The 21,816-nt window shown below is 40.3% G+C and overlaps 1 protein-coding gene across 13 annotated transcripts in view; it reads left to right on the top strand.

The window, feature by feature from the left end:
- The window catches only part of LOC127662779 (neurexin-3a-like), a 467,216-nt gene that overhangs the window by 140,764 nt on the left and 304,636 nt on the right, over positions 1–21,816 (top strand). For all 13 annotated transcript variants that reach the window (XR_007972918.1, XR_007972917.1, XR_007972916.1 and 10 more), the window contains exons 8-9: positions 7,070–7,508; positions 9,210–9,593. Coding sequence is in view for 10 of the 13 variants with exons in the window: in XM_052154109.1 (XP_052010069.1) it covers positions 7,070–7,508; positions 9,210–9,593 (823 nt within the window). In the remaining 3 variants the exon portion in view is untranslated. The remainder of the gene's footprint in view (positions 1–7,069; positions 7,509–9,209; positions 9,594–21,816) is intronic.

The raw sequence follows: 21,816 nt of genomic DNA, 5'->3' as shown, positions 1-21,816 counted from the left end.
GTAATTATTTATCAGTGATTTGAAAGAAAGTAGCACAAAAATCACCAAACTATTAGTTTTGACTGATATTTTTCTTATTATTGTATTAGCACACACATTTTATTTCGGTGCATCCCTACTTTTCAGTATAAAATTCTTATGGTGCATTGTCGGAAAGAATACATGCAACGCTTCCTTAAAATTTTCCCAAAATTGGATATCTTAGAAGGCATAATGTTGCTGCCTACCTTCTGGAAAAAAAACGTCACGCCTTGAGCACAACTAAGATGCCTTATGGTGCGTTCACATTGTTGTCACGAAAGCTTATCAGCATTGAGATTGTCCGGATGTCACTTACGTACTGATGTAGTAGCGGAAGAAATCTGGATAATTAGATAATATCATGCACCCAAACACGACGGCATTTGGTTTTCCGACGTATCTGGGACTTCCACAACAGATACAGAGCAGCAGTCATTGTGATATCAGCCATGGTTGATGGTGGAAATAGAAGTTGTCGTAGAAGCCCCTCCTCCTCTCTCACGCGAGTTTCACGTTGTATGTGAACACCTCCAGCGGTCAAACTCGCGTGAGCAAAGCGAGGCGAAAATTTTATTTGCATTGTATGTGTACGCAACATTAAAATACTGTCAAGATAGGAAGCTTACTAGGTTTTGGACTGCAGCTACGTTGTTTGCTCTGAATAAGGTCTATATGCCATGGTGTTAATCAAACACTGAGGTTTTTGCATAACTGATAGCCTATCTGCAGCTTGGTTGTAAATAGCTAAGCTGTACAGTAAAGACATAAGAATCGAAGAAGCTCTTTCCATCTTTTTTATTTTTATTTCAGATGGTGTCTGCAAGGCAAGATAACAACCTGATTAAATTCTAGTCCATCCTTACATTCAAACAGATTTCTTTCTGGGTCTGGAACCAGTCAATCCGTATGTTCCCTCGTGGCATATAGTCAAATACGTATACGTATATATAGCTCAATGTGGACAGATCCTTGGTGTGAGTTCTCTCATGTCTATCTATCAATTAATGCTCAGTTACACCTGCCTGTGCTTCCCTCTGTTCTTGCAAAAACATTCTCATACCAGGTTTGGTTAGATAAAGCGCCGACATTATATTCAAACGTCACATTTCTTTGGGCACTCCATTTAAGCGACCACATCTTGGCAGTGTTTTCTCCCAGGGGAACAAATATTTGTCCTCACCTAAAATATTTATTTTGTATGAGTGACATGTATTGTTTTCTGCTAAGGTTTGCATCACACATTTCAAAAGTCAATGAATGCCATTAAGGAACATTTCATTGAATAGGTTTCACATTTTGGACAACTGGAATATGATTTCTGAAGCACAGTTACAAAATCAAGACACAGGGATGGCTGCAGACATTTCACAGTTCTGAGCCACTCGTCAGCTGAATTAACCAGCTGACATTTCGTGGGCACATCAAAATGACAATGTCGTAGAACAGACCAAATTGCAGAGTATCAATTTGTGTTAGGAACAAAGGCTGCCCCTGGTGTTGTGGACAATCTGCAGGATGAAACTTGATTTAGATGATGAAAAATGCACCAGACAAGCATTCGGAGGATAAATGTAAATGATAATGTTACAAATAACTGCAATCATTGTCTAATCAATGTCTTGTGGTTTTCAGTCATGTTTAAGTCAATGTAATGTTTGCACATATGAGAGTGTGTGGAGATTCTGTGTTCAGCATGCTATCTCTCCATCTACATAAGTGCATAGCATTGCTAAATCAATACCTAAGCAATTCTAATCCAGTCTAACTCTTTAGTTGTAGTATTTCAGTTGTACAATGCTACAGAGTGAGCTTTGTTGTTAAAGCAATGCTTTACACTATGTGCACTGTTCTGTTGGTACAAAAGCATCAAACAAGAACATAAAACCTAGACACTTTTAAGTTCCCATGATATCAAAATTGGTATTTTGTGGTTTTTAATCCATGTCTTTTCAATATGCTTAAAAAGTTGAGCAAACATTTGTCATACGCTCATGGGCGTATTCAATTTTTTCATACCAAATCTACAGTAAGTGCTTAAAAAGTCTGTTATTTTGCAGGTGAAATGGTTTTAAGGGCAATCCATCTGATAGAACTATGATGGCAAAGTTCCAAGATGGCGGCGCGGTAGCACGCAGCGGCCACTCCGGATCCACAATGGTGCTATTTTTGTTAAAAAAGCCCGACTTTTGCAACACATGGACATCGGAGCAACCAGTGTTCGTGTCTACCATCGCCAGACACTACTTAAATATAAGACTCATGCAAAAACCAAGCTGCATGATGACCTGCAGGAGGCGCTACGCATACTCGGCTTGCTGCGGAGACCAGGCCTCCAGCCCTCGGCGTCGCCTGATGCCGGTGGCCGGGGGAGAGGACGTCGTAAGCGGTGTGCGAGAAAGCGGAAGCGCGGAAAGAGGGCGGGGGTCCATGCTAGGCTAAAAACAAACCTTAGCCGGCCGGCTCTCCCGTCTATCCTGCTCTCAAATGTTTGCTCCCTGGACAATAAACTGGACTATATCCGACTCCAGCAGGCTACGCAGCGTGAGTTTAGAGACTGCTGCGTCTTTGTTTTCACGGAGACGTGGCTCAGCGACAGAGTTCCGGATGCCGCTATTCAGCTAGACGGGCTCGCCTCGTTTCGTGCCGACAGAAATACAGCTCTCTGCGGTAAGACTCGCGGTGGTGGCTTGTGTGTTTACATCAACACGGAATGGTGCAAGAACTCTATGCTAGTCTCTAGTTACTGTTCATCGCTGTTGGAGCTTGTGACTGTTAGATGCAGACCTTTTTATCTACCACGGGAATTCACCACTGTTTGCATAACCGGGTTTACATTCCCCAGCGCTAACGCTAAGGAAGCGCTCTGTGAACTGTATGGGGCTATGAGCGAACTGCAGAACGCTCACCCCGACGGACTGTTTATTGTCGCCGGAGATTTCAACCATGCAAATCTCAAGACAGTGCTCCCTAAATTCCATCAGTATGTGGACTTTGCAACGAGAGGGGCGAACGCGCTTGATCTTGTTTACACAAACATCCCAGGCGCGTACCGGGCGGAGCCCCGCCCCACCTCGGCTACTCAGACCACATCTCTGTTATGTTAATTCCAGCATACAGACCGCTCGTCAGACGCACAAAACCGCTTCAGAAGCAGGTGAAAACCTGGCCAGCAGGAGCCATCTCTGCTCTTCAGGACTGTTTTGAGTGTACTGACTGGCACATGTTCAGGGAGGCTGCAACATATGGCGATTCTACCAACTTGGAGGAATACACAGCATCAGTGACCAGCTACATCAGCAAGTGCATTGATGATGTCACTTTCTCAAAGACCATCACCACACGCTCCAACCAAAAGCCGTGGATGACTGCGGAGGTGCGCACGCTGCTGAGGTCCGAGACTCCGCCTTCAGAGCAGGCGATAAGGCAGCCCTAAGAACAGCTAGGGCCAAACTGTCACGGGCAATCAGAGAGGCAAAGCGCGCGCACGCCCAGAGAATCCACAGTCACTTCCAGGACAGCGGTGACACGCGCGCATGTGGCAGGGCATCCAGGCCATCACCAACTACAGGACAACATCAGTTGCCTGTGACAAAGATGCCTCCCTTCCAGATGCACTGAACGACTTCTACGCTCGGTTTGAAGTGCAGAACGACGTGATGGCGAGGAAGTCCACCCCTCCTCCCAACGACCAGGTGCTCTGTCTTACCACGGCAGATGTGAGGAAAACTCTACGTAGAGTCAACCCACGGAAGGCTGCTGGACCAGACAACATTCCTGGCAGAGTGCTCAGAGGATGTGCAGACCAGCTAGCAGATGTTCTTACCGACATCTTCAACATCTCTCTGAGCAGCGCCGTTGTTCCAACGTGCTTCAAGGCCACCACCATCATCCCCATGCCAAAGAAGTCTTCAGTGTCCTGCCTCAACGACTACCGTCCCGTCGCGACTTACACCCATCATCATGAAGTGCTTCGAGAGGCTCGTCATGAGGCAGATTAAGACCCAGCTGCCCCCTCACTAGACCCACTGCAGTTTGCGTGATCGTTCAAACCGTTCAACGGACGATGCCATCACCACAACCCTCCATCTGGCCCTCACCCACCTAGACAATAAGGACTCATACGTTCGAATGCTGTTCATAGATTTCAGCTCAGCATTCAACACAATCATTCCCCAGCACCTGATTGGAAAGCTGAACCTGCTGGGCCTGGACACCTCCCTCTGCAACTGGATCCTGGACTTCCTGACTGGGAGACCTCAGTCAGTCCGGATCGGGAACAGCATCTTCACCACCACCACACTGAGCACTGGGGCCCCCAGGGCTGTGTGCTCAGTCCACTGCTGTTCACTCTGCTGACTCCACGACTGTGCAGCAATGCACAGCTCGAATCACATCATCAAGTTCGCCGATGACACGACCGTGGTGGGTCTCATCAGCAAGAACAACGAGTCAGCATACAGAGAGGAGGTGCAGCGGCTGACGGACTGGTGTAGAGCCAACAACCTGTCCCTGAATGTCGACAAAACAAAAGAGATGGTTGTTGACTTTAGGAGAGCACAAGGTGAACACACTCCGCTGAACATCGACGGCTCCTCTGTGGAGATCGTCAAGAGCACCAAATTCCTTGGTGTTCACCTGGCGGAGAACCTCACCTGGTCCCTCAACACCAGCTCTATCACCAAGAAAGCCCAGCAGCGTCTCTACTTTCTTCGAAGGCTGAGGAAAGCACATCTCCCAACCCCCATCCTCACTACATTCTATAGAGGGACTATTGAGAGCATCCTGAGCAGCTGCATCACTGCCTGGTTTGGGACTTGCACCGTTTCGGACCGCAAAGCCCTGCAGAGGATAGTGAGGACAGCTGAGAAGATCATTGGGGTCTCTCTTCCCTCCATCAAAGACATTTACAAAAAACACTGTATCCATAAAGCAACCAGCATTGTGGACTGACCCCACACACCCCTCACACAAACTCTTTACCCTCCTCCCGTCTGGCAAGAGGTACCGAAGCATTCGGGCCCTCACGGCCAGACTGTGTAACAGCTTCTTCCCCAAGCCATCAGACTTCTCAATACTCAGAGACTGGTTTGACACACACGTGTCCTGAGTTGCACTTTAATAACTGTCACTTTATAACTGTCTGCTACCTCAATAACTGCTATGTGCATAGAACATTATCTCATAGTATGTTATGTTTACATTTTTAGAAACTGTCATCTTTTTGCACTACTGAGTACTGGTCGGCGCTGCACTGTCTATTGTCCTGTTCATTGTCAGTAATTTGTTGTACTGTCCTGTACTTTTTGCACATGTTTGCACGTGCACTTTATATAGGTATATATAGGTAGTTTATATAGGTATTTTATTTTGTTGTGTAGTCTCATGTGGTCCTATGTTGGTCCTTTGTTGTTTTTATGTAGCACCATGGTCCTGGAGGAACGTTGTCTCGTTTTGCTGTGTACTGTACTAACTGTATATGGTTGAAACGACAATAAAAACCACTTGACTTGACTTGGTTTACAAAGTAGAAATACTATTTTTGAAAGAAAAACAAGAGACTGCAGCTGGTAGTTTTAGTCTTGTGGAGAAAAATAATGGTACTTGTGTGAATTGTGAACCAACATATGGCTTTGTCTGAGGAATGAATCCCCTTGGGGAGGATGATTATATTTATGATCTATCAGATAAGGAGGATGGCCGAGGCAAAAAGCCTTGGATATCTCAGTGGCTTTACTTCAGGAACACAACACAATCGTTCCATTCCGCTCTGCCCTTCCGGCAGAAAGAGACGATGTCTGATTTATAGCCAGAACTTTCAGGATTAACTGTAATATTAGGGCTAGAAAGTGTTTCTTTCAATTGCTTGCATTCCCAAACTGAATCTAGAGAGTATGAATCTATCATACACACAAAAAATATCTCTTTCTCAAAGAGAAATTAGCTAAAGCGTGCAATTTCACACCCCAGCGAATTTCTGTGCCCTTTGCAAGTACGCTTTATGTCGGTTTAATCTTCATGAAATGTAGTGTGTGGCTAAGCTGTGTAAAACTGCATACTAAACTAGTGACATATTAGCTACATATCCAAGTCCAAAAAAAAAAAGCCTAGATGGCCATATGACAGGAGCCCCAAAATATTTGCGCACTTAACCCACAATTTTAAACTGTATGAATGTCAGTGCATTAGATCACATCTAAATTTCAAACCGTATTGCCTTTATTTTAAAGCGACCACAAGCACACTTTTTTAAACAAAATAAAAAAATATTGTATGTATTCACATTTGAAAGACAAAACAAAATGAAGACAAACAGTATTTGGATTCTGATATTTTCTAGTTAATAAAACTTAGTGGGACATGTCTATATTGCAATTTTCAATAAGTAGAACTTACTTCATTCAGCCTTCATACTGTACATCCACAAAAAATTTAATTGCGACAAGTTGGGACCAATTAATTGAAAAAATTGCTCAGAAAGTGAAGGTAGTCCTGTCAAAAGCTAAAGTATCATTTGTTTGCTGATGCCACTTGGTTTAATATGTGTGTATCTAATGTAATGACATCCATTAATTGTATGTGTATTAAGTATTCAAATACCTTTTGAGGCCACTGTTTGTGTACTCATATCCTCAGAATACATGATGGATGTCTTACCTTTAGCAGACAGACATTAGGACCCAGAGCATGATGTCAGATTTGGGAAGCAGACAGGGGCTGGCCTTGCTTCTCAAAGCTTTTGTGGCAGAGAGTGCTATAGCAGCTTTGTAAACCCATTACCATAGTTATCAAGAAAACCAGACCCACATGCTTGTGCCAGCACAGCAATAGTCAATTACCATTGAGAGACAATCATTTCCAGACAGCGGCCTGGCCCATTGGTATTATCACAGGTCATATTTGAATAAAGTCACCTTTCCTGGTCTCTCTATTTAGCATTCCAAAAAAAAAAAAAAAAACTCATTAGCATATTCATCTTCATTATCTTCAAAAGCCAGATAAAGAAATCTCATCTATCATCATCAGTTATTATTTGTTTACATCCACACAGGTTGTTTACAAAAACAATGACATCAGGCTGGAGCTCTCCCGTCTTGCCCGTATTGTGGACCCCAAAATGAAGATCCAGGGAGATGTGGTGTTCAAGTGCGAGAATGTGGCTACACTGGATCCCATCTCATTTGAGACACCAGAGGCTTACATCAGCCTTCCCAAGTGGAACACCAAGCGCATGGGCTCCATCTCCTTTGACTTCCGTACTACTGAACCAAACGGCCTTATTCTCTTCACCCATGGGAAGCCACAGGAACGAAAGGATGCCCGCAGCCAGAAGAACACTAAAGTGGACTTCTTTGCAGTGGAGCTTCTAGATGGGAGTTTGTACCTGCTGCTGGACATGGGCTCTGGGACTATCAAAGTAAAAGCCACACAGAACAAAGTAAACGATGGGGCCTGGTACCATGTGGACATCCAACGAGATGGAAGATCAGGTCAGTATTTTAGTGGATACTCTCTCTCTCTCTCTCTCTCTCTCTCTCTCTCTGTCTCTTATTTATTTCTTTAAAATAATTTTTGTGGCCTGATCTAAGGTCACATCCACACTAATACGATTTTATCTTTAATACATTTCTATATTTACGCCTCTCATCTACAATAAAACTGGGTTTTCCTTAATCTAAAATGAGACTTTCGAAATGCTGTCTATTATTGCATACTTTGGAAAATGATGCTGTTAGGAAACTGTAAACAGAGTTTGCTAACAAAATGTAGAGGTGGCATAACCATTCTTAATGCTTAAAGCTCCCCCCAGAAAACGTATGCAAGTATCAAATATCTTAGCCAATCATATCAGAAGTAATTTATATGTACTTTAGAACTTTTAAAATTGCAATAGCCAAAACTGTTTAATCCTAGAAGTCAGGAAGATTGTAGAAAAGTGTCATGTAAATCTAAATGACTGTGCTAGAAACCTTGACTCACCATTTGACTTAAAGTATATATAATGGCCCATCAATTATCTGCTTTCAAAAGATATTATGTCAGAAGATACATTCATAAAAATAAGACCCCACACCTAATTATTATTTTTTTTAAATAGTTTTTTTTTTAACAAAGCATTGTAAGAACACCCCACATTATTTAAATATTAAAACAGTCTGATTATGTTATCACTTGTGTGCTTTCCAGGAGCTTTAAGCAGCACAAAGATAATGGCTTTAAACAAAAAAGCACAGTGGATATTCATCATTTACAGACATATTTTATTTTTATTTTTTTTAGTCCAACACCAACTGACATTTCAGTTATACTTCAACAAAACTCTTTAATGTTTAATCACTTTGTCTTTTCTCTATGTTTTTCCTCCAGCCCATTCTCTTTTTTTTTAATCAGCCTTGAATTGCTGTCACTGTTGCTAAATCGATTGGCAAATACAAAATATCACTTCATTGCACAGGGCCCTTGGGAGGTCTTGTAGGATATCAATAATGCAAGCTTTTAGACAGTGTCAGTCCTGAAGAGATTATTCCCATTGGTCCCGTTTCCCATACGGGATACATTGTTTACATATCTGTGTCTGTCTGAGAGATCTTTAAAATATTCACACACTCCAAATGAAGTCATAAATACAAAACAATCCTTCTGTACACCCCTCCCCCCTTTTTCTCACCCTCTGTTACATACTCTGTATATTTCTGTCACTGTCTTCATCTCTTTCACATTATCATCTTGTTGTAGTATATTACAGTAGATACCACTCAGAAGACACTTAATTTTTTTTAAAGGGTTAGACACTTTAGAATAAAAGACACTTTTTTTTAAAGGGTTTGTAATAATGTTGGTCCAAACCTGTATGACTTTCTTTCTTCTGTGAAACATAAAAGAAGTGTAGCAGAATGTTTTCATTTTTCATACAAGGAAAGTATACAGTGACCAGGGGCTGTCAAGCTCAAATTTGACAAAAAGACATCATAAAATGTCTACTTAAAAATGGTCTACACAACTGATTCACTATATTCTGAAACCATACGATAGCTTTGTGTGAGGAACACTTCTCAAATCCACAACCCTAAGAATGTGTAAACACTAAACTCTAAACCGTTATTAGACCACTAATAATAACTGTGACTATTTTAAAAGATATATCAACTAATTCCTTTGTTTCTCTGTTACTTTGTCTGACTTATCTGCAGGCACCATATCTGTCAACAGCCGTCGCACTCCGTTCACTGCCAGTGGCGAAAACGAGATCTTGGACCTGGAGGGGGACATGTACCTGGGCGGTCTCCCCGACAACCGGGGTGGCCTGATCCTCCCTACTGAGCTGTGGACTGCCATGCTGAACTATGGCTACGTAGGCTGTGTTCGGGACTTGTTCATCGACGGCCGGAGTAAGGACATTAGGCAGATTGCCGAAGCCCAGAACGGGGCAGGAATCAAGCCTTCCTGCAATAAGATGTCAGGGAAACAGTGTGACAGCTATCCGTGCAAAAACAAAGGCATTTGCAAAGAAGGATGGAACCGTTTTATCTGCGACTGTACGGGCACCGGTTACTGGTCACGCACCTGTGAAAGGGGTGAGTAACCTAGACCCTAGCACTTTTAACACACTATAAGCAGTGAGTTAAAAGTGATAGTTCTCTCAAAATCCTATTATCACCCTCATTTTGTTTCTTTCATGTTAGGCAGAATTTTAGCCATTCACATCTTTATTTTCAATACACTGAAAGTGAATGGTGACTGAGATGAACATTCTGCTGAATATTCCCCTTTGTGTTCCACGGAACTAAGTCATACAGTTTGGAAAAACAGAGTAAGTAAAAGATGACCCAGATTTTCCTTTTTGGCTGAACTATCCCTTTAGACAAACATGGCAGAATTACAGTGTATTTCCAGAGCAATATTTTTGTTTTGTCTTGGAATAAACAGGAAGGTGGGCGTAATTTCAATTGCTACATTTGAATAAAAAAAGAAAAGACTTTGTACAAACACCGTCACGCCTGTTTGTGTAGCTTCTCACCTGTAAAATCCTATTTGCTGCTGTTTGTAAACAGTGGATTAGCTTTCACATAATCATTGAAACTATAAGCTTATTAATATCTCAGTGAGTTGCTATATGGAATCTAATGTTCTGTGGGGTTTGGGGAGTGCTGCATTGGAGTCAAGCTCACAATGATGTAATATCTTGGAACAAGTCCATGTCATGCATTCAGACCTTAAGACCACATTGATGGAGATTCTGAGCAGGAAGGATTTGCATGAAAATTAAATTGAATGAAACAATGCTAAGATGCAAATCTTGTAGTGAATGAGAGGAGATAGCTGACCTTTTTGAATGGTTGCAGTTCTTTTGCTTGAAGTCTATTGGTATGTAATGGTGGAAAGCTTCCATATGGTCAGGTAAGCAAGGGTTCCAGGTAACCAGGTAATAGAGTGACTTACACTGTGTCTAAGCAAAGCAAATTGCTTATTGCTCTGGCACAAATGCTAGTAATACTGTTTAGCCTGTCAGTCTAAATGATAATTAATTAATCTGTTTGGTGTAAAACAAAACATATTTTACATTCCAAACTGATTAGAGTTATAGATTGCTGCACTGTTAATTTAGTTGACTTCTATACAGTATGATACATTTCTTGTTCTTTTCATCATTTGTAAATTGCTTCGAATAGAAGCATCTGCTAGATGGTCACATGTAAATGTACAAAGATAAGAAATTAGAAATGAATTGTGGACTTTTGTCTCAGGTTTCCTAAAAAGAACAAAAATGATTGGCCAAGACTCAAAAGGATATAAATTGTCATTTATAGTCTTTGTGTGGAATGTTTTTTTTTCTTCACTTTTTATTGGAATGTAGAAGTAAATATTGTCCAGCAATGTACCACTCCATTGACAGATAGAGACTGTAAATCAACCTGCATGCACATTCATTCTTGCATGCATGTAAATTTTGATAATCAACAAGGGCATCAAACTGAGTGTCATCTCATGTTATACTGAGTCTGTAAGCCGAGCGAGGCACTATTCCTGTACAGACTAGAGACATGTCTAAGCATTGTCATTCCACTACAGTTCTGCCACAAGGCAAAAAATTCAGCTTTCTAAGTGTCAGTCAATCACACGCATCCACACACACTCTTTGACACATTATTCTGACACAGATACATACAGTAGGTCATTTGTTAGTGTTTTCATATGTATTGTTGTGCACATTGGTAAGGAGATTTGCTGTTCATGATGTGATGATAGCAATGAAAATTGTGTGCACCTGGACTGTGCTGTAGGATATTTGGTATTGATGAATTCAGACGGGAACCGTTAACATGCCCGTCTTCTAACACCAATATATGTAAGGGTATTTGGTATGCTAAATTTAGAAGGGAATTTAGGGTCTCGAAACATGTGAGCTATGAACTAAATTAAACTTTCCTTATTGTACCTTATTTAGGTAATTAAATGTATAATGTAATTATTCGCGTTCGACAACCATTATAAATTAGATAAATGACAAATAACTAGATTATTTGTCTGAATAAATTCTCCACCATTAAAATTGCAATACAATGCCTTGTTGTATCCGCTCACAATTTCTACTGTAAGAAATTAGCTTTAATAAGTGAATTATGATTAATTCACTTATTGGAGTAATATTATTCTCATGGCTTATTGAAAGTAATATCACACTTTGAAGCGAAATCTTTTAGAAACAGGGACAGTCATTCATCTTTGAATACAGACAAACTTTATCGCTATTCTAAACATAAATGTAATCTAACGCATATATACATGAGACAGGTTGGTGAAAAGAGTGAAAGAATGTGAAATAAATGAACAATACAGAGAAAATTAACTTTATGGAGTCTGTTGACAATGCCTGAAGAACCATTTATCCTTCTTTGAGTCTACATCGATTTGCTATCGGATTACCCAAAGTATTTAACTAATACACCAGCACTTTGAGCACAATATGAGATGTACTTATGTGTTGTGGTGTTTCCTTGCGTAATTTGTGTTGCTTGGTTCTTGGCTCTTGGTCTAAAGTTCATTCCGTCAAAGTTTTGGACCTCTGTAAGATTGGAGTTATTGTCTGTGTGAATGATGAGGTTGGCTTTGAAGTGAGGCCTTCTCATGGGTGTGTGGACCATAGAGAGTGCTATGAAACATAAACACAACATAGACTTGTGGCTTTGAGAACATTGTATTTCTGGGTTGTCTTGGCACTTTTATTATTGTTTTTATTTATTATAAAAACATGTTCATCACAAAATATTTCCATTACTTTAAACTTCATAGTTCTCTAACTTTAAAAAATAACAACTTATATGAATTCTGAAATAAAGCCCAAATTGTCTTCTTTCAAAAGATACTACAACTGTGTCCATAATCCAAAGGGTCCTGTAAATACAACTATTTAAGTTCAGGTATGTCATTTTCATGGTTTGTGCTCAAAAAGGGGGTGCACATCAACAGGTTAAGCTACAATGTGGACCAGACTATATGCTAATAGTCAAAATCTAGCTCTGCAAATCTACATGCTGACAGTTGAGTTCTGCTTTTTGAGTGTAACTCCAAACTCACTTTCTGTCAAGAGTGCAAACCCAATTCTACCTGATGTTTGTCCAAATCTATTATATGCTCCATAGAAGCCTGTAGCTGCTTCTCATGCCAGACAACTGGCTGCTGTCACACAACAAATTCATGGTGCAGCGTTCAGCAACTTGTGAGTGCTAGCAGTGGGGAAGTGCATATTTTCTGAACTTTAGATTTTACATATATAAACAGGGTATAAACCTGTTACAAAACAATTGCTCCGGTTTAAAATCAACAAAACTGTCTTCATCACAAGCGCCCAATGTTGGAGAAATAAAATGTTTTATCGTTACATCGTAGCGCTTCCTCATAATACAGCAAGAAAGGCAGACATTGCTAAAATGCTTTGTGTAATAATACCATCTGTAGTGCAGAGTGAAATGCTTAAAACAAACTTATGCACATGTTACATCTCTCATCTTTCTAGAGCTCCATTTAATGTATGTAGCCGAGGTATTTTCTCTGCCATGTGAATCAGTCAATTTGATTAATATATAATAAATACATTATATTTACATTTACATTTATTCATTTGGCAGACGCTTTTATCCAAAGCGACTTACAAAAGAGGAAAACATAAGCGAATCATCTTAAGTGGTACAGTTGTACGAAAAGTGCCATACTACAAAGATTCACAATCATCAGAATAGTATAGAAAACAGATTTAAGTGCAACAACAATTGTACATATTTTTTTTTTAGTGACTGGTTAAGTGCTCTCGGAAAAGATGTGTTTTTAGCCACTTTTTGAAGATATGAGTGAGTCAGCATCACGGATTGAGTTGGGAAGGTCATTCCACCAACATGGTATGATGAAACTGAAAGTCTGGGAAAGTGTTTTGGTGCCTCTGTGTTTTAGTACGACAAAGCGACGTTCCTTAGCCGACCACAGGCTTCTGGTGGGAACGTAGCTCTGCATAAATGTTTTTAGGTATGCTGGAGCAGATCCAGTGACTGTGTTGTATGCCAGCATCAGGGCCTTGAATTTAGTACGTGCATGAAACAGCAGCCAGTGGAGAGAGACAAAGAGTGGTGTAAGATATGCTCTCTTTGGTTCATTAAAGACCAGACGTGCTGCTGCCTTCTGGATCATTTGCAGAGGTCTAATAGCACATGCAGGAAGGCCTGCAATGAGAGCGTTACAGTACTCCAATCTAGTTATGACAAGTGACATTATAATAATATTAATACATAACATTAATAAATGACAAAATTAAAACATATCTCTCTTTACTATTCTATACTATACTATCTGTTTTGAATATACAACATAACTGATTTAGCAGCAAAGTTCCCTCAGGATTTAATGTGTTAACATTTTCAATGCATTTTGTCAATATTAAACAGCCAGTTTTAAAGCAACTGGTGAGAATTGACTTGCACTTTCAAAGAGATGATTTACCCAATGTGGTAATACTTTACAAAAAGGTTCCATTGGTTAGTCCATCAGTTAACACGGACTAACAATAAACACCACTTTTATATAATGTATTAATCTTGGTTGATGTTGATTCCAACGTGCAGTATATTAATACATTTTCATACATTAAAACAAAAAGTTGTATATGTTAACATTAGTTAATGCACTATGAACTAACAATGAACAATTGAATTTTTTTTTGTAACTAACTTTAACTAAGATTGAAAAATGCTGTAAAATATTGTTCATTGTAAGTTTGTGATCTAATGTTAATGAACCCTATAGCGAGAGGGTATTTCAAACTGCAGGGAACACAATAAGCCTGGAGAGCTTCTGTCAGAGAAGGCAAATATGTGTAACGAATGCAGGAGTGAAGGCAGACGAGGAGGTGCGGATCCAAAAGCAGGTTCTTTATTATAAATCAAAGTGAGGGCAAACAAACAGGAACAAAGAAATATCCACGAGGGGAAAACAACATGAACATGAAAAACATCCACAGGCAGGAGAAACAACCATAACATTCACGTGCAACAACATTCAACGACAGACAAGGACTAAACCAAAAACCAGGATATAAATACAAAAACATGGGAAAAAGGGGCCAATGAACAAACAGAACACAAACTAGGTGAGAAGGTGATTAACAGAAACCAAAGGCAAATTAACAAGGGCAGGTGAAAACAATGAACAGTGAACACGAGGGAAAACAAGACTATGGAGGTACAAGGGTGACAAAAGTGAAAACTAAGGAATAACAAAAGTGACAAAATTACAAACAAAGGGCAACAGTGAGACAAGACAGGGTAACCGTTACAATATGTTGATCATTCTTCAGAAGAACTGCTAAGAACTGTTTGTTCTTTTGCAGCCTACCTGTATGCCCCACCCTTGTTGCTCTATATTTTGCAGGAAAATATTGTTTATTTAATTTGTTTTACATTTCCATCATCACAGCATTAGAGTATATGATAGTGATTTGTTCAAAACATTGCTGTTTATTTTGCTGTTAATAATTGTTTATTTTATTTATTTTACATTTCAGAAAATAAAGCAATGTTAATTCTATTCTTAATTTGTATTTTATTTTTTATTTTTTTCCGTAAAAAACAACAAAAAGAACTTATAAGAATACCTTTAAAGTCCCAGATCAATAAGTGGTATTGGTAAGAGTAGTAATACCATTAAAATCTCAACGATACCCATCCCTAGTGAATGTTCTGTATTCCAGCATCAGAGCCTTAAAATGATAGTGCAACATACACTCTCTTGAGTCCATTGAAGACTGGCCATGCTGCTGCATTCTGGGTCATTTGTAGAGGCCTAACTACATATGCAGGAAGGCCATCTAAAAGAGCATTACAATAGTCCAGTCTAGATAAGACAAGACTCTAAAGAAGTTGTGTGGCATGTTCAGAAAGGAAGTGTCTTATATTCCTAATGTTTAGAGTGCAAATCCACATGATCAGGCTGTTTTTGTGTTTGGTAAAGTTGAGTTATTTGTCGATGGTTACCCTTAGTTTCTGACCATTTTGGGTGGTGTTGTTGAAGATGAACCTTGCTGAACAATGATGTTGTGCTCAACAGCAGGGTTGACTGGAAAGACGTGGAGTCTCGCTAAGTTGAGTTGAGTGTTAAGAAAGCCTGTGTGCTTGAATGATGGATCCCAGTGATGTTGTGCATATAGAGAAGAGAAGTGGGCCAAGCACTGAGCCCTGAGGTGCTGATGTGACTTTGATTTTAGCATGGATTGTTTTGTGAACCTGTCACAATGTAATGCAGGCCTTGCATAGAGGCTGTTATTGAAGTAAAGACTGCAAACCCAAAGCTTTTGCGTATGTGCAGCAACTCAATGTTTCTCATTTCAAATGCAAAGAGGGTGCTTATATAGCAGGGTTGTGCACCATTGAGAACTGAATAAGGAATGCCAATTCAATACCAATTAAATTCCTGAATTTGGTCTAAATTTGAATTGAGGTATTGAGGATGTAGAATTGCAATTCAAAAATGTATTTAAGGAAGTAGAATTAAAATGGATTGACTTTCAAATAATTAGGTAAATAATCCTGAAAAAAAAATGAAAAGAACAATGAAATAGTTTTTTGGTGCAAGTAATGCATCTCAATGCAGCTTTTTAATTACAACATAGTTATTTTTAAGTCAAATAAAATAAAATAAAATAGAAGCACTTTATTGTCACACTACCATATACAAAAGTGCAACAGTGTATATGGTGTGCAGTTCTGAGCAACATAGCAGTCATGACAGTGACGAGACATATACCAATATACAATAAACAACATATTTACACAACACAATTTACATATCAAATGTACACATAATTACACAACACAATAATAATATACAATGTATAGTAAAATAATACACACAATATATAATGCACATACAATAAAAACTTTAAATAAAAAGTATATAAAAAATATATATATACTGTAGTTGTATTGTGGAGAATATAATTATGACAGTCCAATGTGAGATAATAAGATTAATAAAGTGCAGTGCTGGTGTATATTGATCATGAGAGATCAAGTGTTCAAAATTCTGATTGCTTGGGGGAAGAAGCTGTCATGTAGTCGGCTTGTGCGGGTCCTGATGCTGCGATACCGCCTGCCTGATGGTAGCAGTAAGAGCAGCCCATGACTCGGGTGGTCTATGACGATCCTCCGAGCACAGCAGCAAGTTGGGTTAATGCATTAATTTAAGTTTAAATTGGCCCACACAAAAATTTTTATGTGGTTCAGTCCTATTCAACCTCTTCCCAGCATGCATTTGGGCATGGATAATATGGTTGCCTAATTTGGTTATTTGCATGGTTTTATTTACATTTTTGTCATTGATTTTGTTGTCACGGTAGGTGACTTGTTTTGTGAAGTAAGGATGACTTTGTTTCTCTAATAAAATGATCGATTTGTTGATCGTTAACATTGTCAGGTTTTATGTACCAAGGGGCGAGGTCAGTGGAGGATTTAGGCATGGGTGACATGGGCAGCCACCCATGTGATATTATTGGATTAAGACTGCAAGCACATCACTTTCCATAAAATATATGTTTATAGAAATGTTGCAATGAGTTCTTGAGATGCTCAGAATATTTAACAGTTTAAAACCATGTAAATAAAGGAATAAATTGTCATAGGACTAAGTTCTATGTAAGTTCTAAGTTCTAGTATTTATACATTTTATAAATATTTGTAAATTTAACTTAATTTAAATATGTAATTGTACAAAATATAAAATAAATATTTAATGTGTACAACTAATATGTAAAAGTCATATCAGGTTGACATTTTAAGTTAAAGTTTAAAGTACATTAAATCAACTAAAAATAATCAATGCAAACATCTCCATTACTGTCATAACTCTGATGGAGGGACTGAGACGTTGTGTCGATGTAGAGACACTCTTGGGAGCCCAAAAAGACCTTCAAATCTTTGAGAAAAGGCCAATGGGAATTGGCTAGTGGAATTTGCATGCCACTCCCCTGGACATACGGGTATAAAATGAGAAAATGCCCACTCTCTTTCAGGTTTTGTGCTGAGGAGCCGAGACGAGGTCCTGGCCATTTCAGCGGCTAGTACAGGGAACAGAGTTTACGACAGTAACCGAGACGTTCCCCTTCTGTCACTTACTCAACGTTGTGTGGATGTAGTGACACTAGGGGTCCCTATAGAAAAATGCCACAACAGCTGAACTGTATAACTTGAACTGCAGATGGAGGTGCAAGCAAGTGTGCATAAGGTGCATCAGACTACACGTAACCTCCCCCCAATGCCCCAAAAGACATCATGTAGTTCCCCACATCCCTGGGGGTGACGTAACTAGCATGGGAGCAGGCTGTGCCATCTCAGTATGTTTTCTCTCCACAGAGTATTAGATTCGGCTGGGACCATCTAACACTATTATCCACATTAGGGTAGGTGTTCTTTTCCTTTCCTATTCTTTAAGGTGGAAAAAAATCCCATTGAGACCATATCCTGCCCAAAAGGGGGGGTCAACATGTGGCAATATGAGGCGCATTGGTAGTTCCTGTCTCGAAGGGGAGGAGCTCTACAAACACAGCGACTGGGGGCTGAGTGAGCTCTGAGAGAGCTCTGCCCAAGGGAGACACGGGTCTGCTGACAGGGAGACTGTACCACGGAAAATACATCACAGGGAGTTACCGGAGTAATCAGCACCTGTGGAGCACCTATCCCAGTACAGGGATTATTAGTACCTGTAGTGGGTCTGGCTGCGAACTCCTCCGCCAAATTCGTGAGCCACAGGGCTAGGGAGTAAGGACATCCAGGGTCCACGACTTCGTGAACTAGACTGGGGGTAAAAGTGCACGTTTAAACCAACCCAGAGTTTGTAAAATATTGCGAAGGTATTGGGTGTTACCCAGCCGAGATGTCTGCTAGAGATGTGCCATTGGCCAGTGTCCACGAGGATGCCACACTCCTTGTAAAGTGTGCTCGAACTCACAAGGGGGCAGGCACAGCCTGGGTCTGGTAGGCCAATGCGATGGCATCCATGATCCAGTGGGCAAACCTCTGTATGTAAACCGCGTTCCTTTTCTGCTGTCCACCAAGGAGAGCTTCTCAGAGCATCTAAAGCTCTGTGTGAGATCCAAGTAGATGTGCAAAGCACTCACCGGACACAGCAACGATAAGGATGTTCCTCCTGGAGCAGCACTTGCAGGCTCACCACCTAATCCCTAAAAGGGGTCATGGGAACCTTGGGCACATATTGCGGTCAGGGTCTCAGGCTCACGTGAGAGTGTTCCGGACCAAACTCCAGGCGTGTTTCGCTGACAGAGAATGATTGCAGGTCCCCGACCCTCTTGATGTAAGTGAGCGCGGTCAGGAGGGTGGTCTTTAATGAGACAGTCTTTAACTCAACTGACTCTAGGGGCTCGAACGGGGCCCTCCAAATGCCCAGCAGGATCACGGAGAGGTCCCTTGAGGGAAAGAGGCCAGCCAAGGGGGGTTCAGCCTCCTGGTGCCTCTCAGGAACCTGATGATCAGGTCAAGCTTAGCAAGGGACTTATCTTAAACTGCGTCGCGGTGCACTGCTATAGCAGCTACGTACACCTTCAGGGTGGAGGGGGACAGCCGCTCCTCCAGCTACTCCTGCAGGAAGGAAAGCGCTGACCTGACTGTGCATCTCTGGGGGTCTTCGCTACGGGAAGAACACCACTTAGTAAACACACGCCACTTCAGGGAATACAGCTGCCTTGTAGGAGCAATGGCCTGAGTGAGGCCACTGCAGGCGGTAGACCAATTTAGTCTTCCGCGTCCCATCCAGGACATTCCATGAACATTTTCACATGCAAATTAGATTTGTGGCAAACTTTTGGCAATTTGTCCATTGTTGCCTCAGGTTTGCTGCAGGTTCACCGCTAGCGGTGAAGAGCTGCACCCTTTTGGCAAACATTTGAATCACAAGTTCATATGCATGTGAAAATAAAGAGTGCCAAATTTGTGGCAAGTTTGCCAGAACCCTAGATTTTTTTGTAAGAGTACATATGAAATATTAATATCCATTCATTGTTTCCATTTCTGAGTTTGAATGGCACAAATGATCTTCTAAATAATGAAGATTTTCCTTACAAAATTGCCCTTTAGAACTTGAAACAAACCCAAGATAGATGGTCTGATATAGCTGACTTTTTTCTTTCATTATTAAATTCCTTTTACCGGATTTCTCCACATTTAGTATTGTATGTACATTAGTGATGTAAATATTTGTATGGAAAACGATTCCACTTACCAACAATTCTTTGCCTATTGATTATGATGCATCGGGAAATCTTAAATTTGGTCAAGATTCAGTTCGATCCAGTTCGATTATTGTAGAATGATTGGCAATTAGTTTTAAAAATGTGCACAAAAAAAAACTAAAAACGATTAAATATTCTAACTTAACACTCTGAATTTAAACAACACAGGCATGCACTTGCCTTGAGCAATAGAGTCACAGATGCATTTAGAACCAAGGAGGTGTGGTTTAACTGTAGTTGCAAATATAATAGGAAAATAATACTAATTTGACATGCTTAATAGATCTGATTCAAATAAAGGGTAACATAATACAACATTTTAACTTGATGAAAACATACACAACCCAACAGTATGGAACCTGTGGAATAAGTGTTATACATTTTCATATCATGTAATGTTAAAATTTATTGCACCAATAATTACAAATTAACTATGTCATATGCATACAGATAAGGGCCATGTTTAAATCAAGAGGGGTCATAGTTTTTAAAACTATCTATTTGTTGCCTATAAATGTGGTTAAGTACATTAATCATTTTCATTAGGAGAGGTGGCACAGCAGAGGTGGCTTCTCCGCACGTTTATGAGAATGTATTATCTTTCGTGGCTGTCACGTATCATTGTCCAATTAGGTAAGTTTAATCAACTGGCATTTAGCTTTTATCTGGTTAGTTCCCTTCAGGACAGTCTGAAATTGCTCCCTTTCTCATTTTGCCCCCCTTCAATCTTGTGTGCTCTACGTTTGTTGCAAGAAGGCTTGTGCAATCTGAGATGGTATTTGTTTCACATTGGATATAAATATATATATTGATGATCAGCTCTTAAATTCTGTAAGCAATGTGTCGAAAATTATTTGTCAGATCATTGCATTTTTACATCCCTATTATACTTGATTTAATTATAAAATCTGCTCCTTTTATATCTGAATGGTAGTTTGGCAAAAACAGTTTCCTTTAGCCTCAAGAACTCCAATACACCACAAGTGTTATAACTCACAAGAGAATAAAGTTAATACTGTGTAAACAAGTTTTTAATGTACTAATTGAACCCATTTCACTGAATCATCTGATGTGCCTTGCCAATTTGTTGCAGAGATTTCATTTTTGCAGATTAATCCTGTCAGTCATTGGTGTAGAAAATTAGTTTGTTTGGTTAATAAATTCCTAACCTAATTTCCGTGTAAATGGCCCTGATCATTACAAAAGTACCGCAACAGGTCATGCCTCAGTAATACTAAATTAAATAATGAGATTGCATGATAGTAAGATGAGCTGATATGTCGATAATTGGCTAAGATATTTTGTTCATATGCATGGTTTGCCATGCAGATTGTTAATATACATTTTTATACATATTTTTAATAGATTATATGTGTGTACATGGCCAGGTTCCTTTGAACTTTGTTTCCCCGTCTATCGCTCACTTCAATGTTGTGTCGAAGAAGCGACACTAGGGGTCTCTCTTGAGAGCCTTTCGCATCTCTGATCTATGAGAAAATGGCAATGAGAAATTGGCAGACAGAATTTGCATGTCCCGCCCCCGGACATACGGTATAAAGGGAGGGAAATGCGGCTGTTTCATTCAGATATTTTCTTTGGAGCCGACCGGTTGTGTATCTCTGAATGATTGCTGTTGGATCTACGCCGCATATCAGCTGCTTTCTCCTTCCCTGCACAGCAGTGCAGCTTGCCCCTAGGCTCTTTGACAGCGCAGTTAAAAGAGTTATTTCTCTAAAAGAGCAAAATACACAGCGGCATTGAACGTCCTTTTCAGGACGCGTCTTTATAAAGATGCCTTTCTGCCCCTGTGTAGTTCCTGGATGCGGTAGAGTGCTCTCCACTCCTGACGGCCACAGGAGCTGCCTCATGTGTAGGCTGCTGGGCAGCGTTCACACTGAGGCAGCGTTTGTGGATGGCTCATACTCTCACTGCGAGAATATGACCATGGTAACATTGCAGTTGCGGCTTTCCTTCCTCAAAAGGAATGCCACCCCCGCTGCCCCCCACGTCGCTCC

This window comes from Xyrauchen texanus, chromosome 22 (genome assembly GCF_025860055.1).
Source record: "Xyrauchen texanus isolate HMW12.3.18 chromosome 22, RBS_HiC_50CHRs, whole genome shotgun sequence".
Classification (NCBI taxonomy): Eukaryota; Metazoa; Chordata; class Actinopteri; order Cypriniformes; family Catostomidae; genus Xyrauchen; species Xyrauchen texanus.
Note: the sequence above shows the minus strand (reverse complement) of the source record. Positions and strands in the feature narration are given on the sequence as shown.